A 20,777-nucleotide genomic window follows, 5' to 3' on the forward strand; every position below is an offset into this window, starting at 1 on the left:
CACGTCAGCTGGGCCCCAGCATTGATGTTTTAACGACACATTACTTTCCAGCCCCAGAGAAGAACCCCGTGGACGTGAAGGGGGAAGGGAACGAGACCAACAATATGGTCATCACTTGGAAGGTGAGGAGGCCTGGGCTGAGCTCGCCCCGGGACATCATGCCAGGACCCACATGTTTGCCGATCCCTTGGCTGTGCTAAGGACCAGAGGATGACGGGATATGAGGCTGGGTCACAGGTGAGGGTGTGTCACAGGAGGGGACTGCTCTTGGCTGACCAGCTCCTGTTCTGCTCGCCCCTTACAGCCACTCAGGTGGATGGACTGGAACGCCCCCCAGGTTCAGTATCGTGTCCAGTGGCGCCCTCAGGGGACGCGAGGGGCCTGGCAGGAACAGATCGTGAGCGACCCCTTCTTGGTGGTGTCCAACACCTCCACCTTTGTGCCCTATGAGATCAAGGTCCAGACGATCAACAGCCAGGGCAAGGGCCCCGAGCCCCAGGTCACCGTTGGCTACTCTGGGGAAGACTGTGAGTAGCGGGTGTGGAGCCCGCGTGTGCCTTCACAGCCCACTCCCTCCCAGCCCCTACCTCTCAATAGCGCATTTCATAGGAGTAAGAATATTCTGTTGTCTTACGTAACCAAAGTGCCATTGTGAAAGTCCAGAGATTTACCATCGACACAATACATTTCTCTAGTTGGCAGTCAATATTCCAATTGTACTAGTCAGTGCTGTCTTTCCCCCTGCCCAGGGTTCAGTCCAGGGTCTAGTCCAGAGTCCACTCCAGGATCCAGTCCAGGGTCCAGTCCAGGGTCTAGTCAAGATCCAGTCCAGGGTCCAGTCCAGGATCCAGTCCAGGGTAGTCAAGATCCAGTCCAGGGTCCAGTCCAGGGTCTAGTCAAGATCCAGTCCAGGGTCCAGTTCAGGATCCAGTCCAGAATCTAGTCAGGATCCAGTCCAGGGTCTAGTCAGCATCAAGTCCAGGGTCCAGTTAGGATCCAGTCCAGGGCCCAGTCAGGATCCAGTCCAGGGTGCAGTCCAGGATTCCACAGGGGGTCCTGCTGCTTTCCTTCCCTTGAATTGAAACATGAGATATTCGCTTTGATCATCCCGTCAAGATCTTCTCTGGTTACTCCTCCCTGTAGTTACTGTTTTCAACTAATAAACAGTCTGCAGAGAGAGAGAGAGAGAGAGAGAGAGACCGACCCTGAGGCCATGCAAATGCCCTGTTGCCCTTCAACTGCCTGCCCCCCATAGAGCTTCCAAATCCATCCCCACCCCCCGCCCCGAGGGAGGGTTCTGGACTGGCCTCAGGATGCCACAGGCCCTCATCCACATTACTGCTTCCAGATCCCCAGGCAAAACCTAAGCTGGAAGACATCAAAATTCTCAACGCGAGCACCGTGCTGGTCAAGTGGTGGCCTGTGGATCCAGCCCAGGTCAAGGGCCACCTCCGCGGATACAATGTAAGGGTCCGAGGTGTGGGAGGTGGGGTGATCCCCGGGGTGAGGGGTGAGGCCACCAAGAGTGAGAGAAGATTGGAGGTGGGCCCCTGCCACCTGCCAGCTGCTCTTCTGGAAGTCCTTGGGTTGTGAGGAAAGGGTCCCCGTTGAGGGCAGTGGGTAGCATGTTACCCGGGGGTCACTGTGGGATCTCCTGTCCACCTACAGTTGACGTACTGGTGGATGGGCAGTCAGAGGAGGCACAGCAAGAGGCACATCCACGAGACCCACGTGGTGGTGCCCGCCAACACCACCAGCACCGTCCTGGATCGCCTGCGGCCCTACAGCTCCTATCGCCTGGAGTTGCGGGCTTTTAACAGCCGGGGCTTGGGGCCCCCCAGCGAGACAACCTTCAGCACCCCAGAGGGAGGTGAGGTTTGCACTCCGTGCCCGGTCCTGGCCCCTCCTCGCTGTCCCAGGGCGAGCCTGGGCGAGGACCTGCTACTCGTCTCTGTGCCCTGCAGTGCCCGGCCCCCCGGAGGCATTGCACCTGGAGTGCCAGTCCGACACCAGCCTCCTGCTGCACTGGCAGCCTCCGTTCAGCCACAACGGCGTGCTCACTGGCTACGTGCTGTCCTGCCTGCCACGTATGGATGTCGGGGGCTCAGAGCCTCAGCCCAGCCTGAGCGGGAGCTGGAGGGGAACTGGGGTGCGGGTAGAGCTGTCTGCCAGGGCTCACTCCCTCCCTGCCTGTCCTTGCAGTGGGTGACGGGGGCGAGGAGCAATTGTCCTTCAACCTCTCGGACCCCGAGCTGCGAGCGTACAACCTGACCAACCTTAGCCCGCACCTGCAGTACCGCTTCCAGCTGCAGGCCACCACAAAGCAGGGCCCTGGCGAGGCCATTACTCGGGAAGGAGGCACCAGGAGCTTAACAGGTAAGGTGGAGCGCTGAGGAGGCCCCGTCAGGCAGCCAGGCCCAGGAGGGCGGACCTTGAGCTGCCTCGAGGTCCCACACCCTCCTCTCGCTCCCCAGGGATCGAAGATTTTGGCAACATTTCGACCTCAGTCGGCGAGAATTACAGCGTGGTCTCCTGGGTCCCCAAGGAGGGCCAGTGCAACTTCGGGTTCCAGATCTTTTTCAAACCCCTGGGTGGTGAGCACGCATGAGGCCCCTGGGGGGAGAAGGAGCTATGGGCCCAGAGGGGCTGGGGATGGTGTGGAGCAAGGTGCTGCCCGGGACTCCCACCCATCCCTGCTGCCCTCTCGCTCCTGCAGATGAGAAAATGGATGCTATCCCGCCGCAGTATGTCAACTACAACCAGAGGACCTACACACAGTGGGACTTGCAGCCGGGTACTGACTACCAGATCCGACTGCTCAAGGAGACGGTGCTCTTGCAGGAAACAACTGTGAAGACCAACGGCACTGGTGAGGCCCCAGGGAGCTCGGGGCACCACGCAGTTAGCTACCCTCTGTCCCCAGCTCAGCCACCACCACCTTAGGCCCCATGGCTCCTCTCTCCTCCCAGAATCTGGATGCCCCTTGACCCATGACGGAGAAGTCCAGGCTCCTGAAACAGCCCATTTTAATATCCTTCTGTTTTAGCTGTTTCTAAGGCAGTCATTTTCTCAGAAGGTTTTCCTCCCTGCCTCCTGCTCTCCAGAGGGTACCCCCTCTCGCGTCAATTACACGCACCCCTCGTCTGGCTGGCGTGGCTCAGTGGTTGAGCGTCGACCTAGGAAGCAGGAGGTCACGGTTCGATTCCCGGTCAGGGCACATGCCCGGGTTGTGGGTTTGATCCCACGTAGGAGGCATACAGGAGGCAGCCGATCAATGATTCTCTCTCATCATTGATGTTGCTGTGTCTATCCCTCTCTCCCTTCCTCTCTGAAATCAATAAATTACAGGCTAGGAGCTATAGGCCTCTGATGTCTGTGGGCCAGGCCTGCTGCTGCCCCTACCCATTCCTTGAGGGCAGAGGGGTCGTGAACAATAGTGAGGCCCGCACACAACGCCATGAACCTGGGGGCAGTGCCTGGGGCTCTGTCTCACCTGGGACCGGGCCCTCCCCCTCAGGCCGAGTGAGACTCCCTCCCCCTGGCTTTACCACTGAGGGCTGGTTCATCGGTTTCGTCAGCGCCATCATCCTCTTGCTCCTCATCTTGCTCATCCTCTGCTTTATCAAGCGCAGCAAGGGTGGCAAGTACTCAGGTAACCCTGACCCTGGGCCACCCTGTGTCCCTTTCACAAGTCCCCCTGGGTCCCTGATCCCCTGGCAGGACGGCATGGGCGTGTTGGGGGGCAAGCAGGGGCCCAGAGCAAATGGCAGCCGTGTGGGGTGACGGGTACACCCTTAAAAGTTTCCTGGCTCCTGAGAGCTGCTGAGACAGTGCTGGGGGTGCTCAGAGCACAGAGGGGGTGCCTGGCCTGTGTCTCCCGCCTGGGGGTGGGGCCCATTGTCCAGGGAGAGGCTGGGGGCAGAGAAGCAGTCAGCTCCTCTCTGTGTCTTCAGTAAAAGACAAAGAGGATACCCAGGTGGACTCTGAGGCCCGGCCAATGAAGGACGAGACCTTCGGCGAGTACAGGTGAGCTGGGGTGGGAGCATGCCGGCCAGCTGCCCAGCACCGCCCTCGCTTTTGTATCTGACGCTGTCTCTCTCTCTTCTCTGTGCTGCTGGGTGACATCAGGTCCCTGGAGAGGTAAGGCAGGGGTGGTGGGAAGATACTATCAGACCCTGATGGCAGGGAACCCTCTCCCCCCCGTGGACAGTATGTGCTTAGAAGACCGGGGCCCTGTCTGCCAGGCTCTGAGCTCCCCCAGCCTCTGACCTGGCAGCTCCCTGCTTCGGGGACAAGCCAACCCCTCCAGCTCCTCTTCCACACACACACCCACCTTCCAGGCCTGGCTGTCACCTTCCCAGCTCCCTCCCTCTGGGCTCTGCAAGGGTTGACAGCTGCCTAGGGGTCTGTCTCATGTACAGACAAGGAGCCAGGCCCCATGAGCCCCCAGGCTAAACGCATCTGCCAGGATTCCGGGTATCTCACGCCTTGCCCTTCTGGGGGTGTGCATGCCACGAGCCCTCACGGATGTATGTCAAGGATGCGAACCTCCATATGAACCTGTCCCCATTGCATTCAGAGCAAATGGAAAGCAGACAGAGCCTGGGCCACTGGGGCCTCACCAGACCTCCCAGTCAGGCCTCTTCCCTCAGGCCAGCACCTGCTGGGCCCCTCCTGGGCAGCCTCCCATTCCCCCCCTCCCCCACTACCCTCTGCCCCTGCAGTGACAACGAGGAGAAGGCCTTCAGCAGCCAGCCATCCCTCAATGGAGACATCAAGCCCCTGGGCAGTGATGACAGCCTGGCTGACTATGGGGGCAGCGTGGATGTCCAGTTCAACGAGGACGGCTCCTTCATTGGCCAGTACAGCGGCAAGAAGGAGAAGGAGGCAGCAGGAGGCAATGACAGCTCGGGGGCTGCCTCCCCCATCAACCCCACAGGGACCCTGGAGTAGTGGGGTCCAGCCCAGCGAGGCAGGTGGGGTGCAGCCCAGGGCCGGGCCGCAGGGGAGTCGGAGGCCAAGACCCCCGGCCCGATGCCCGTTCTGGGTCCCTGACCTCTGGACCGAGGCCCCTCCCTGTCTCCACCAGGCCTCGCCCCACTCTCTGGCCCTGAGCCTGTGGGAGGCTTGAGTTGGGAGCAGGAGAGAGTTCACTGCCTGACCCCCTTTTGATTACCCGCACCCCACTTTATTGCCAAAACCCAGCTGCACTCCTTGCTGGACACACACTGCTTTGTTCCAGCTCGGGGGGCCGGCTGATCACTCGCACGTCAGGAGCCTTCAGGTGCTGCCTCGCCAGCCTTGGGCAGACGGAGGCTGAGCTGGCCCAGGAGGGGAAGCGGGGACGGTCCCGGAGGGGTCTCCCAGATGCTGCCTGGTGGGACCTCCTCAGGACCACGATTGACACTCATCCCCAGCCACTCCTTGGCCAGCTTGGCTGGGACTGAGGATGGAATTCGGTGTCCCCACCATCTGCTCCCTTTTCTTTGCCATCTCTGCTCCAACCAGGGTCGGGGCTGGGTAAACTGGCTCTGGGTGCAGAGGAGGCCATCAGGGGGGCCCAGAGTCCCCACGCGCCAGTATCACCCTCCTCCCGCCGCCCACCCCGCCCTGCGGCTGGCTTTCAGGAGCTCCATTACACACGCTGCCTTCGGTACCCACCAGACAACATCCAAGTGGCCTCCATCACTGCCAGGGTGCGGGGCGGGTACAGCTCCTCCCCACTCCCCGTGGCCCCCGCCTCTCCCAGCCGCTACCACACTCTAGGACCCCTTAGCAGCCCCGCACCCCCAGTCTGAACACTTTCCCCCCTCGGCCTTTCCCTCTGCCCACCTTGGGAATGTAAATACACCGTGACTTTGAAAATTCCTAGCCTTGCCCTTTCCCCATATGCCACTAGTGTGTAGGCAGATGTCTGAGTCTCTAGGTGGTTTCTAGGTTTTCTAGCAATTAGCTTTGATCCCATCCCAGGAAAAATTCAAACAGCCAACAAACAGGAAAGATGGGTTCTCCCAGCTCTGCTGTGCTCCTGCCGGCAGCCCCATCTCCCTGTCTGCCTTTGCTTGGTCTGTTGATAAGCCCAGTACAAAAAAGTCTATATATATATGTATATAAATATCAGAATTATAACAGGCAAATAAAAACCTGGAAACAAAGAAGAACTGTTGTCATTTTGCCGAGCACAACTTCCCTGCCACCCCCTCAGTGCCTGCGGTAGGCCAGTCCTACCTCCCCTTCCAGGCCTCGCTGCCTGCCCCTCTTGCCCCTGGTGGGCCTCGGAGGCAGCTCTGGGCTACTCCCACCATTGGACCCCTCATTCTTGCAGCGGGGCAGGGGAAGGAGCAGAGGGGCCAGGCCTCAGGAGCCTCTTCCTTGTCTAATGAGTGCCTGCCCTCGGTGCCCAGCCCTTGAAACCAGTACACACTTGATTTATTTATTTTATATGCTTTTATTGATTTCATTTTTTTTTAATCCTCACCCAAGGATATTTTTCCATTAATTTTTTTTTTAAGAGAGAATGGAAGAGAGAGGGAATGACAGAGAGAAACATCTATGGGAGAGACACATTGATTTGTTGCCTCCTGACCGAGCCCTGACTAGGGCTCCGGCAGGGGAGGAGCCTGCCACCAAGGTATGTGCCCTTGACCAGAATCAAACCTGGGACCCTTTGGTCCTCAGGCCAACGCTCTATCCACTGAGCCAAACCAGCTAGGGCGATTACATTTTTTGAAAGTATATTTTTATTGATTTCAGAGAGGGAGAGAGAGTCAGAAACATCAATGATGAGAGAGGATCGATGGTTGGCTGCCTCCTGCAAGTTCCCCACTGGGGATCAAGCCCACAACCCGGGCATGTGCCCTGACCTGGTTCATCGGTCCACGCTCAACAACTAAGTCACCCCAGCCAGGCGAAACCAATACATACTTTAAATGAATGACCACATGTAAACCTCACGCAGCCCCACAGCGACAAATACTGTCTTGGGAACTTGTGAGTCTGTTTGTTCCACGGCTTTCCCAGATGAGGGCCCCGCACGGTTCTCCACCCCGGGCCTCCTCAGGCCTTTGTTTCATCTTTAACCTAGTGAGTAGAAAGCTTCAGAAGATCATTTCCCCACCATGAAATCTGTCCCTGAAGCCCTACCCCAAACACTCCGCCCTCTCCTGGCCCCCATGGGTGAACCCCAGTCCACTGAGGTCAGCCCCCAACCCCGGGCACCAGGTCCCACCCCTGTGACCCACTCAAGAATTGTTCTGTTGTGTCTTCTTTTTCTTTTTTAAAACATATTTTTATTGATTTCAGAGAAGAAGGGAGAGGGAGAGATAGAAACATCAAAGATGAGAGAGAATCATTGCACGCCTCCTACTGGGGACCGAACCCACAACCAGGCATGTGCCCTTGCCAGAATTGAACCCGAGACCCTTTAATCCCCAGGCCGACTTGCTATCCACTGAGGCAAACCAGCTAGGGCCCTTCTCTTTCCTACACCTCTCATTTTCGGTACCTGCTGGTCAGTCCCGTAATGTGCCGTAATAGCTTCTATCACTAAAAATGCTCCTCACTGCACGCCCTACCAGATTTTGCCCCATTTCTCTGCTACTTAGAACAAACACCTTTAATACTTATCTGCACTCATCATCCCTGCTTAATCTCCACCTGTAGCAGCAACTACTTGTTGTCCTCAATATAGATCTCCTTGTTCTTATGTAACAAGAGCTGAAGATAGCCTTGGCCTGGTAGCTGGGTTGACACATCATCCCGATATGCCAAGGTTGTGGGTTTGATCCCCAGTCAGACCACATAAAGCAGCAACCAATGAATGCATAAATAAGTGGAACAACAAATCGATGTTTCTTTCTTCCTCTCTCTCAAATCAATAATAATAATTTAAAAAGCAGGGGATATATGCAGTCTTTGGGGGTGGGAGTGGGGAGAGGGTATACCTGCTAGAAAGAGAGTTATTGGGCCAGAGAGTGGGTATGGCAGTTATTAAGTTACTGTATTGTCTCTTGGGTCCCAACTCACTTTGCTGTCCTCTGCTTCATGCTCGGTCATGGTTCGATTCCCGGTCAGGACACATGCCCAGGTTGCAGGCTCGATCTCCAGTGTGGGGCGTGCAGGAGGCAGCCGATCCATGATTCTCTCTCATCTTTGCTGTTTCTCTCTCTCTCTCTCCTTTCATCTCTGAAACCAATAATGGTATAATTTTAAAAAAAAGAAATGTGGAGAAGCTGAAAATTCAACTGCCATGGGATTCTGTGACGCACACAATTCAACGTGGTGCTTGATTTTCAGCACTGTCTGCCCTACAGCTACAAAAAGTAAGAGAATTTTTAAGGCTGACAGAGCTCTCTGCTGCCTTGCAAGGGAACAGCCATTCTCCTCAAAATCCACCACAACCATCCCTGTAAATGGACCCACACTGAGGTCCATTCTCAATATGGTTTAGTGCTACAGGCACTTTTGTTTACAACAAAAGAATAGCAAGATTTTTTTTGCTAGTAAATACTGGCAGAAACCTGGAGGAATATGTGTGGGAGTAGATTCTAAGGATGTTATACCAAGGAGAATGGAATGTAACAGTGGGTTGGGCACAATTTATTAAGCTGGGTCCATGCAGCTGGAAGGGACTTGAACAGCCTACTTGGTTTGTTGACTTCCATTTGAACTCACCTGTGGCCTAAATTCGATGATATCAAAATGCTAGATCAACCCTGACTCTGGGAAAGGACCCATAGGTGTAATTCCTAGGGGGAAGTGCAGCGATCAGTGTCTTGAACTTGAGAGTTGCAGTCATGGTGATATCTCTCCTATCCCAATTTGTCTATTTACCGTGACCTTGGAGAATGACTGTGGGTTGATGTAAGCTTAATCTGACATTGACTCCAACTGCAGCTGCTGTTCCAGATGTGATCTCCCTTTGCTGAAGCAGAGCAGCTATTGCCCTATCCAGCCTTCTACTCTATAGCGATTTGCAGAGTCCACCAGAAGCACTTTCTTTTTACCTGGAAGGGCCAACAATATACCTTTACAGTCTTGCCTATGGGCCATGTCATCTCTCCTTCTCTTTGACATAATATAGTGCTTAGAAACTTTATCTTACCATTCCTCACAGCATCCACGGCTCCACTACACTGATGCCATCATCCTGATCGAATCTGATGAGCTAGAAGCAGAAAGTACTATAAATGCCTTAGTAAGACATATGCAAATCAGAAGGCAGGAGATATACCCCATGAAAATCTCAGGGAAGTTTCTAGAAACTCAATGCTCTAAAGCATGTAAAGACATCCTCTTCGAGGTAAAAGACATGATGCTGCACCTTGCACAAACTACCTCTAAAAAAGAATGTTTGCCCTAGCCCTGTGGTCGGCAAACTGCGGCTCATGAGCCACATGCCTTGAGTATGGCTCTCCCTAAGCCTTAGGAGTACCCTAATCAAGTTAATAACAATGTACCTACCTATATAGTTTAAGTTTAAAAAATGTGGCTCTCAAAAGAAATTTCAATCGTTGTACTGTTGATATTTGGCTCTGCTTACTAATGAGTTTGCCAACCACTGTCCTAGACAATGCATTAAATCTTATATTCCAAGAATGTGTCCCCAAGACAATGAATTCTTGAATATCCAGTCTTACGTTATAGCTTCCTTTCCCCTCAGCTCCCAGACAAATGATAAGGTATCTTTCTGGGAGGGTCAGGCAGCCAGAATTACTCATCCTTACTAGCTCTGAGTTATAGAGGCTAAATTGCAAGAGAGTGTTACAGAAAGGTTGGGGTCACTCTTTGCTCCCATTCCTACTTCTTGGTGTGGACAATGTTTGGTGGACTCTTTTGGATTCTGAAACTTATACCCCATGTGAGTGTGTTATGTTGACCTATTTACTGTTTAACTTAAGGCTGCCCATTTTGTGTGGGGATCAGAGCAAGTGAGAACTGTGCAGTGAGTCCAGGTGGCAATGCAAGCTACTCTTCCGGTCTTTTGACCCAGCAGATCCAATAATACTAGCAGTGGTTCTCAACCTTCTGGCCCTTTAAATACAGTTCCTCATGTAGTGACCCACCCATAACATTATTTTCGTTGCTACTTCACAACTGTAATGTTGCTAGTGTTATGAATCGTCATGTAAATATCTGATATGCAGAATGGTCTTAGGTGACCGCTGTGAAAGGGTCGTTCGACCGCCCAACGCGACCCACAGGTTGAGAACCGCTGTAGTAACTAAAGTGTCTGGGAAAATACTGATATGGTGTGGAGTCTCTGGCAAGAACAATAGGAGAAGCACTGTGCAGACCTCTAGGGTTTTGTAGAAAATCCATACCCTCTTCTGTCAATAACCATTCTCCTTTGGCTCGCTATCAGGTCCTGGTAGAGACTGAACTCTTAGGACTAATGGTGACCATGTGACCTCAGTTGTCCAACAGGGACTGGGTGTTTGTCTGACCCCGTGAAGCCATAGGTTGAGCACGTGCTGCAGCGCATCACAATGAATGGAAATGGGGTTTGGGAGATGGAAACTCGGGTGGTTTCAGAAAGCACACAAAGTTGCATGAGCGAGTGCCTCTGATTCCTTTGTCACCAAGTCCTGCAACACAGCCTCCTCTCCCTCAACCGTGTCCCTGCTTCCTGGAATGTTTCGTGCGACCAGTTGACTGAGGAGGAAGTAACTGAAGCCCCGTTTACAGATGGTTCTGCACAATCTGCCAGTAGATGGCTGCAGCATTGCAGCAGCACTGGTGGGCGACCCTGAGGACAATGGCAAAGGAAACTTCTCCAAGGGGGCAGAACCTTGAGCAGTACAGCTGACTGTCCATTCTTTTTTATTATTACTGATTAGAGAGAGAGAGATTTGTTGTTCCACTTAATTTAGGCATTCATTAAGTTCAATGTGGGGTGTTTTATTTGGTGTTTTTAAAAAATATTTTTTTATTGATTTCAGAGAGGGAAGGAGAGGGAGAGAGATTCAGAAACATCAATGATGAGAGAGAATCATTGATTGGCTGCCTCCTGCACGTCCCCTACTGGGGATGGAGCCCACAACCCAGGGATATGCACTTGACCAGAATCTAACCTGGGACCCTTCAGTCCACAGGCTGACACTCTATCCACTGAGCAAATCCAGCTAGGGCAAGTTCAATGCTTTTAGGTTTCATATATAAGTGAGATCTTTGCAGCATCTGTCTTTCTCTGACTGATTTATTTTGCTTAGTAGCACAGTGCCCTCAAAGTTTATCCATATTGTCACAAGTGGTCAGATTTCCATCTTTTTATGGTGGAATAACATTCCATTGTATACATGTACATTTCTTTTATCCATTCATCCACTCACAGGCACTTAGGTATTTCCATGTCTTGGCCATCCTATATAATAAAGAGGCAATATGCAAATTGACCCTCACCCCATCACACTGTCACAAAATGGCTGCGCCCACAGTGGAGGCAGGGTTCCTGTAATGAGCTATAAGGAGCGATCAGCAGGGACTTGAGACTGCGTGGTGCCAGGCCAGGGTGGGGGACCTGAGGCTGTGACCCTTCCCAGTGTAGCTTGATGGGGGACCTGAGGCCGTGCCCCCCACCTGGTGGGGCTTGACAAGGGACCTCAGACCACACCCCATGCCCCAGGCTGGGGGACCTGAGGCTACACCCCCTGCCCCGGCGCCAGACCAGGGGACCTGAGGGTGTACTGGGGGACCTGAGGCCACACCTCCCACCTCGGTGCTGGGCTGGGGGACCTCAGGCCACACCCCCTGCCCTGGTGCCAGGCCAGGGGACCTGAGGGTGCACTGGGGGACCTGAGTCTGCACCCCCCATCCAGTAGGGCTTGATGGGGGACCTGAGGCTGTGCCCCCTGCCCGGTGCCAGGCCGGGGGACCTGAGGATGCACCCACTCCTGGCAGGGTTTGACAGGGGTGGGGCTGGCCGGGTCTGGGTCTCACACGATTTCGAGGTGCACACGAATGGGCAGGGACTTGACTCTGGGTCCCGTAGCATGCCTCAGACTCTGACAGGAGGAAGATTTTCATATACATTTTACTAATTTTCTTTCATTTCTGACACTTCTATTATCGAGAAAGGGCAATAGCAATATTAAAATATTTCCTCAGCAGTTTGATCACTTGCTATGATGTGGGCTGACCACCAGGGGGTGGTGCAGAACATGGCAGGTGACCAGCGACAGTGGCGGGGCACTGAGTGAGCGAGGGAAGGAGGAGGCGGGGAGGCGGGGAACCTGATGGGCCCTGATTGCCGGCCATGCCTAGGGACCCTACCTGAGCACAAATTTCGTGCACCAGGCCTCTAGTTGTAAATAAATAATGCTGCAATGAACACGGGAGTGCAGATCTCTTTTAAAGATACTGTTTTCATTTCCTTTGGATACATTCTCAGAAGTGGGATTGCTGGATCATGATAGTTCTATTTCTAATTTTTTGAGTGTCCTCCATACTGTTTTCCACAGTGGCTGCACCAATTTACATTCCCACCAACAGTGAACAAGGGTTCCCTTCTCCATATCCTCACCAACATGTATCTCTTGTCTTTTTTATGATAATCATTTTAACATATGGGAGGTGATACCTCCTTGTGGTTTTGACTTGCATTTCCCTGGTGATTAGTGATGTTGAGCACCTTTGCATGTGCCTGTTGACCCTTCGTACATCTTCTTTGGGAAAATGTCTACTCAGGTCCTTTACACATTTTAATTGGATTATTTGGAGGGTTTTGTTTTGTTTTGTTTGCATTGAATTGTAGAAGTTATATAACTTGGATATTAACCCCTTGTCTGATATCTGGTTTACAAATATATTCTCCCATTCAGTAAGTTGCATTTTCATTGTGTCAATTGTTTCCTTGGCTGTACAGAAGCTATTTAAAGATGTGTTTGGCCCTGACTGGTTTGGCTCAGTGGATAGAGCGTCGGCCTGCAGACTCAAGGGTCTCAGGTTCGATTCCGGGCAAGGGCATGTACCTTGGTTGCAGACGCATACCCAGTAGGGAGTATGCAGGAGGCAGCTGATCGATGTTTCTCTCTCATCAATATTTCTGGCTCTCTGTCCCTCTCCCTTCCTCTCTGTAAAAAATCAATAAAATATATTAATAAAAAAAAAGAGGCTAGGGACCCCCCCAACCCCCATTTAAAAAAGAAAAGAAGATGTAGTTTGCCCAGCTGGTGTAGCTCAGTGGATTGAGCATCATCCCATGGACCAAGAGGTCTTGGGTTTGATTCCCAGTTAGATCACATGCCCGGGTTGTGGGTTTGATCCCCAGTAGGGGGCATGCAGGAGGCAGCCAATCATGTGCCTCATTGATGTTTTTATGTTGTTTTTTTATGTTTCTATCTCTCTCTCCTCCTTTCCTCTGAAATCAATAAAAATATATTTTTAAAAATAAAAATAAATAAAGTGATGTACGTCATTATTGCCCATTCTGACAGGCCTGAGAGATGGCCAGGAGTATGGATCTATGCTGCTTCATAGGAAACTACTAGTGATTTGGCTGAATGGTCACGACTTGAGAAAGGACAGGGTTGGGGTTACAGAGGTTTGGGGAAGACGGATGTGGATGGACATCCCAGAAGGCGGCCACTGCAGAGGAAACTCGGTATCCAGGTGGACAAAATGCTGTGCCCTGTGGATGCCAGTCAGCCTCTTTCCCAGCCACCCCAGTGCTTGCTTGATGCGGCCATGAACAAAGTAGCCATGGTGGCACAGGTGGGTTATGCATGGCTCAGCAGCATAGACTTCCTCTCACCACTGCCAACCTGGCCCTGGCTGCCTCTAAGGACCGAATCTGCCAAGAGCAGAGTATCCTGCTGCTGCAGACATGGCACCACTCCCCTGGGCATAGCCAGCCTCCGGTGGAGACAGCATGGTGAAAGGTTGACCCTTCGTATATCTTCTTTGGGAAAATGTCTACTCAGATCCTTTACACATTTTAATTGGATTATTTGGAGGATTTTGTTTTGAGGACCCACACCCTCCAGGAATGAAAGTTTGAGAAACTCCAGCAGGTATAGAACCCCAACCAGCCAGGATGCCAGCTGAGAGCAAGAGAAATACGGAAAAGACTAGAGGCCCTATGCATTAAATTCTTGCACGGGTAGGGTCCCTAGTGGCTGCTGGCTGTCTGCCGGGACCTTCCGTTGTTCCGCACCACCCCCTGGTGGTCCGCACACATCATAGTGAGCGATCAAACTCCCGGTCTGTCAAACTCCTGAGGGGACACTTTGCATATTAGGCTTTTAAATATAGAGATAGATAATAGAAGGAAATTATAAAAAGAAATTTTGGTCTCTTGACCAGGTGTAGAAATGAGTGTTACAGAGCCATGTATAATTTCTTCCTTAAATATATTAGTTGAATATATATATTAGAGGCCTGGTGTACGAATTCATCCACGGGTGGGGTCTGGCCAGCTTGCCCCAATTAGGGCCAGCCGGCTGCGGTGAGGGGCCGTGGGCAGTTGGCCTGCCAGCCCCTGTTCGAACTCCTGGTCGAGGGGACAATTTGCATATTAGCCTTTTATTATATAGGATATATATTACTATTTTCTTTCCTGCTTTTTCTCCTTTCCCCTTATTCCTTTACATAGCAATTGTATGTTTTTTTAAAATATATTTTTATTGATTTCAGAGAGGAAGAGAGGGAGAGAGAGATGGAAACATCAATGATGAGAGAGAATCATTGATTGGCTGCCTCTTACACGCCCCACACAAAGGATCAAGCCTGCAACCCAGGCATGTGCCCTGATTGGAAATCGAACTGTGACCTCCTGCTTCATAAGTCGATGCTCAACCATTGAGCCACGCCGGCCAGGCTACAGCAATTGTTTTAACAAGAAACTTTACAATTTGGTCTTTGAGTCACAGAATATTCAAGTGGGATTATGACTTATTTAGAGGAGAAACTAACCTCCTTAATACTGTGGCTGTCATTTGGAGATTACAAAGGCTGTTGGGACTTTGTGTCTCTCCCCTTTGGGGAGCAGGTGGGAGCATATTTTTCTGAAGGATGCTGGCATTTTGTCAGGCAGAAACATCAAGGTGTCAGCATTGCTGATGGAAGTTCAAATACATGTAGAAGGGTTTGTATTGATGCTGCAAAGCCAAAGCGGTGGGGTGTGTGTGTGTGGGGGGGGGATTGTGCCACGTCTGGCTTTGTGATACTGGCACGTGGGGACTCCACAGCCACATTTCTTTGTCTTCTGGCTCTCTGTTAGGTTCCCCCAGGAGCGACGCTAGAGAAAGTCTGCAAGGCTGGAGAAGGGAACAGGGTCTTGCTCCTTGCTGTTTGCTTTCTGTTCCTATTGCTATCCCCCAGCCTGGGCCCTCAGCCTGCCAATGTCAATCAACTGATTTCCATCTCCAGCTCAGAACCAGTCAGGGAACACCCTCTTCAGAAGGCGGAGTCTGGATCTATGTGGCCCCCCTCCTTAGTAGTTTTGGCCACAGCCTTTTAGCACCCACTCCTCAGAGTCTGGTTTCCAGCTCTGCAGGGCCCCTCCTCTGAGCTTAGAAATTCATGCCCTGGCCTCTGCGGCTCAGTTGGTTGGATGTCCTCCAGTGCCTGGGTTCTGGGCTTGATCCCTGGTTGGGGGTGATCCCAGGAGGCAGTCAGTCAATGTTTCACTCTCCCATTGATGTTTCTCTCTCTCTTCTTCCTCTCTCTCTAAAAATCAATAAAAATATTTTATTATTGTTGTTGTTGTTAATCCTCACCTGAGGATATTTTTCCATTGATTTTTAGAGAGAGTAGAATGGGGGGGGGAAACATTGATGTGAGAGAGACACATCAATTGGTTGCCTCCTGCATACCCCCGACCAGGGTCGGGGATCAAGCCTACAACCAAGGTATGTGCCCTTGACCGGAAGTGAACCGGAGACCCTTTAGTTCATGGGCCGACTCTATCCACTGAACCAAACTGGCTAGGGCAATAAAAATATTTGGTAAAAAATAAATTCATTAGCCCTGGCTGGTTTCGCTCAGTGGATAGAGCATCAGCCTGCGGACTGAAAGGTCAGGAACCCATTTGCACCCATTGGAGGCAGCTATTGTCGACATTAAGAATGCATTATTGCCGTAACCGGTTTGGCTCAGTGTGGATAGAGTCAGCCTGCGGACTGAAAGGTCCCAGGTTCAATTCCTGTCAAGGGCACATGCCTGGGTTGTGAGCTCAATCCCCAGTGTAGGGCATGCAGGAGGCAGCCAATCAATGATTCTCTCTCATCACTGATGTTTCTTTCTCTCTCCCTCTCCTTTCCTCCCTGAAATCAATAAAAAAAATATATTTAAAATGATAAGAATAAATTCATTAACTCCACCTCTTCCTCTTCTCCTCCCAGCCCTATAACTGGGAGCTGCTTCCTGCAGTTATTACCTCTGTGCTACCTCAGTTCCTCCACCGCCTTCCTTCCACTACCTGCTTAATCAATTCTCTCTATGCAATCCTCTCTGCTGACATACTTTGTATAGTTTGTTTTCCCGGCGGGATTCTGACTTCTAGTGTCCTTAAATGGTTATTTGTCATTATATCTCAATAAAGCTGGAAAGCCGAAACCGGTTTGGCTCAGTGGATAGAGCGTCGGCCTGCGGACTAAAGGGTCCCAGGTTCGATTCCGGTCAAGGGCATGTACCTGGGTTGCGGCACATCCCCGGTGGGGGATGTGCAGGAGGCGGCTGATCGATGTTTCTCTCTCATCGATGTTTCTGACTCTCTGTCTCTCTCCCTTCCTCTCTGTAAAAAATCAATAAAATATATGAAAAAAAATAAAGCTGGAAAAATAAAAATAAGAAAAGTGAGCAAAGCATATGAATAGGAAGTTCATAGAAGAAAACCCAATATGCTAAGAGGCATAAAAAGATGTTCAAACCCATTGATTATCAGAGAAAAGCAAATTAAAACGACATATCACTTTACACCCATTAGATCAGCAAAAACATACACACACGGCCACACACGCTTAGAAACACAGGTAATGTCAAATGCTGATACCGGTGTAGGGATATGGGGACATAGGACCCCTGTGTACTGCTTCTGGGAATATAGGCACAGCCATTCTGGAGAACAGTGTGTCAGTATCTAGTTGTTTTTTTAATTGACTTTATTATTGTGTCTCTTATTTATTTATTGTTTTAATCCTCACTCGAGGACATTTCTTTTCATTGATTTTTAGAGAGAGTGGAAGAGAGAGGGAAAGACAGAGAGAAACATCGATATGAGAGAAACACGTCGATTGTTGCCTCCTGCACCAGCCTCAACCAGGGCCCTGGCCAGGGAGGAGCCTACAACCAAGGTACTTGCCCTTGACTGGAATAGAACCGGGGACCCTTTGGTCCACAGACCAATGCTCTATCCACTGAGCCAAACTGGCTAGGCTTCAGTATTTAGTTTAATTAAATATACACCTAGCCTAGTCCTTGTAATTCTGCTTTTAGGCATACATCACAAAGAAAATCTTATGCAAGGAGCAAGGTGGCATATTCGACAAAGCTTATTACAGCTTTATTTGCAGTGACTGGCAGGACAGGGAATCTGGACATTCATCACCGAGGAAGCAGATAAAACATTAGGGAACACTGTGCAGTATTTGCCAGCAAGATTATATGTAGAGCCCTGGCCAGGTGCCTCAGTTGGTTGGAGTGCTGTCCCATGCACCAAAAAGTTTCCAGTTTGATCCCTGGTCAGGATACATAGGGGAGGCAACCGATTGATGTTTCTCTCTAACATTGATGCTTCTTTCTCTCTCTTCCTCTTTCTCTAAAATCAATAAAAGACATAGCTTCAGGTGAGAATTAAAAATATGTATATAGCCGAAACCGGTTTGGCTCAGTGGATGGAGCGTCGGCTTGCGGACTGAAGGGTCCCAGGTTCGATTCCGGTCAAGGGCATGTACCTTGGTTGCGGGCACATCCCCAGTGGGGAGTGTAACTCAATAAAATATATTAAAAAAAAAAAAAAGAAAACACAGGTTTATAATTAAAAATTGTAAATTTAAAAAAAAAAATATGTATATATACCCAGCAATATAAAGAGGGCCTAGCCCTGGCAAGGTAGCTCCATTGGTTCCAGAATATCATACCCACATGCCAAGGTTGTGGGTTTGATCCCCAGTGAGGGCACATACAAGAACCAACCAATGAATGCATGAATGAGTGGAACAACAGATCGGCATTTCTCTCTCTCTCTGTCTCATCAATCAAAATAATAATAATAAAATAAAGAGAGCCTATCAGCATGATGCTGAATGACTTCTGTGGCCAGTAATGACAGAGTAAGTAATCTGAACCATAGTACTCATTAAGAACAACTAGATGAGCTCAACAAACTATGAAAAACATTTGCTTGAAAATATCCAAGTGATAACAGGTAATGAAGAATTACAAGGCAAAGATATGGGAGAAAGAAGAAACAGAGCTTGGTTGGTGTCACTCAGTGGTTGAGTGTCAACCTATGAACCAGGAATTCACTGGTTCAATTCCCGTTCAGGGCACATGCCCAGGTTGTGGGCTTGATTCCCAGTAAGGCACATGCAGAAGGCAGCCAATCCACAATGTTCCTTTCTCATCATTGTTTCTATCTCTCTATCTCTCTCACTTACTCCCTATCACTAAAAAAAAAAAAAATCAATACAAAAAATATATACTAGAGGCCCCACACATGAAATTCAGGCCCGGGGGTGGGGGGGAAGCCTCAGCCCGGCCTGCACCCTCTTGCAATCTGGGACCTTTTGGACATCCCTCTCACAATCCGGGACCACTGGCTCCTAACCGAGCGCCTCCCTGCCTGATTTTGCCCCTAAAACTCAAGCTTCTTCTTTTTTTAATTTTTAATATTTATATTTTTTCTTTTAAAATTAAAGCTTCTTGAGAACATAAGGCATTTAACATTATTCCACATTCCTTACAGAGAGCTAAGCATGGTAAACACAGCAAACAGTTAATACTTATCGGCTTCTATACAAACACTTTCCAACCAGGAATGTTTAATAGGCAGTCTCCAAAAACTTGAACTGGAAAACCTAAAAGTAGAGTGCTCAGATTTCAGGCATCAGGTGCTATTCGCAGGATTTCTATCCCAATTAAACTCCAATTCTGAGCTCTCAACAGTCTGGACAAACTGCTCTTCACTGACTCCAAAGTTTCTTATTCGTCACTATCCCATTTTCCTCCGCTTCAAACCAAGGTAACAAACGAAACCTTTAATTCTGACCTTCCTCACAAACCTCAATCAAAATAATTTCCTGCCAGAATCACGTCCAAATACTGTGAGACTGAGGCCTATAGGGCTGACTATGTACATACGCAATAACAGACTCACATTCTAGCGGTAGGCACCCAGGCGTCCTCCTCAATCCCACAATCCTCTGGTGGCCCAGGCGTCCTCCACCATCCCACAATCCTCTAGGCGCCGAGGCGTCCTCCTCAATCCCACAATCCTCTGGTGGCCCTGGCGTCCTCGACCATCCCACAATCCTCTAGGCGCCCAGGCAGTCCTCCTCAATCCCACAATCCTGTGGTCGCACACTTCTGGTTTCTCTAGCTCCTCCTTAAGTGGTGTTACCTTCGGTCGCGTTGCAATGGCCAGGGCCTCTAGTTGGAGAGGATTTTTCTGTTTTGACATTGATAGCTGTTTACTATTTGGAATCAGTGAAGTTTCGGGAGTCCTGCCGCTGCCATGAACTTGTCGGTCCCAAGCGCACTCGTGAAACAACCGCCCATTCAGTCCACAGCTGTCGCCTTCCCGGTTTGCAATGAGAAAGGTACTGTGCTGAGCCGTTTTCCAATTGGATCTTCCTCTTCCTTCCCCAGCACACTCCAAACCTCCTCCGGGCCGACCACCTCAACCCCACAGACCTTTGAGACCTTCCCCCCTATTTCTTCAACTTTCCCCCATCAAACTCACACCCTATTGCATTGCCTAGGGGCACCCCTAACTCCCTGAGGGACAGGGCCAGCCTGGGCGAGGGGCATGGTGTTCTGGTCTGTGGTTGTTACCAGATTCTGGTCACTGGCTTTTTATATAGAGAGAGATACTAGTGGCCTGGTGCACAGATTTGTGCACATTGAAAGGAAATTAATTGTGCCAATAGTTGGTCTTCAGACATATTCTGTCAAGGATGCTGCTTTCTTTAAGCTTCAGAATGTCAACAAAGACTGTAGCTGGCTTGGCTCAGTGAATACAGCATCAGCCTGTGGACTGAAGGGTCCCGGGTTCGATTATGGCCAACGGCACATGCCTGGGTTGCGGGCTCGATCCCCAGTGAGGGGCAATGGAAAGGAAATTAATTAGAAGAAATATTTTAATATTGCTATTCGCCCTTTCTCCGTAATAGAATTGTCAACCAAATTCACAACCAACAATGACAGATCAAAACACACACTTGCAACTGGCACCAGCGAGAGCTTTATATATGTAGATAAACTTGCTTAATTAGACCTGCTTTTTCTGATTTCTAAACTTTTTCCAGCCCAGTGAAGCACCCCAACTTCTCTTTCAGGTAATTGTCAGCAACACAGCAGTAAGTATCAACATGAAGCAGATTATTATTGTAGATCACGCAGAGAGAACAAAGGGTAAAATATTTAACTGCAGCAGTGTTTGACTATATTCTGTGCAGTGAGAAAACCTGAAGTCATTTTTAAGGTCCACTATTTCTTACTTCTTTTCAGTTTTTGTCAAGTTTCTAAGCTTTCTTAGTCTCTGTTTTCTGGCTAATGAAAAGAAAATAGGATTCCACTGAGTCTCCTATCTACCTACTCCAGGACTTCTGTGAGGATCA

The 20,777-nt window shown here is 50.3% G+C and overlaps 1 protein-coding gene across 5 annotated transcripts in view; it reads left to right on the forward strand.

The window, feature by feature from the left end:
• L1CAM (L1 cell adhesion molecule) overlaps nucleotides 1–6,166 on the forward strand; it is a 25,624-nt gene extending 19,458 nt beyond the window's left edge. For 3 of the 5 annotated variants that reach the window (XM_006766926.2, XM_015566012.1, XM_015566011.1), the window contains 12 exons: nucleotides 52–122; nucleotides 305–527; nucleotides 1,349–1,464; nucleotides 1,669–1,870; nucleotides 1,965–2,087; nucleotides 2,203–2,376; nucleotides 2,475–2,594; nucleotides 2,717–2,869; nucleotides 3,518–3,652; nucleotides 3,954–4,026; nucleotides 4,129–4,140; nucleotides 4,725–6,166. In XM_006766926.2, the coding sequence (XP_006766989.1) occupies nucleotides 52–122; nucleotides 305–527; nucleotides 1,349–1,464; nucleotides 1,669–1,870; nucleotides 1,965–2,087; nucleotides 2,203–2,376; nucleotides 2,475–2,594; nucleotides 2,717–2,869; nucleotides 3,518–3,652; nucleotides 3,954–4,026; nucleotides 4,129–4,140; nucleotides 4,725–4,953 (1,631 nt within the window). In that variant the 3' untranslated portion in view covers nucleotides 4,954–6,166. The remainder of the gene's footprint in view (nucleotides 1–51; nucleotides 123–304; nucleotides 528–1,348; nucleotides 1,465–1,668; nucleotides 1,871–1,964; nucleotides 2,088–2,202; nucleotides 2,377–2,474; nucleotides 2,595–2,716; nucleotides 2,870–3,517; nucleotides 3,653–3,953; nucleotides 4,027–4,128; nucleotides 4,141–4,724) is intronic. The other 2 variants (XM_006766928.2, XM_006766927.2) reach the window with 1 other exon arrangement.
• The last annotated feature ends 14,611 nt before the right edge of the window (nucleotides 6,167–20,777 follow it).

This window comes from Myotis davidii, unplaced genomic scaffold (assembly GCF_000327345.1).
Source record: "Myotis davidii unplaced genomic scaffold, ASM32734v1 scaffold462, whole genome shotgun sequence".
In the NCBI taxonomy this organism is placed as follows: domain Eukaryota; kingdom Metazoa; phylum Chordata; class Mammalia; order Chiroptera; family Vespertilionidae; genus Myotis; species Myotis davidii.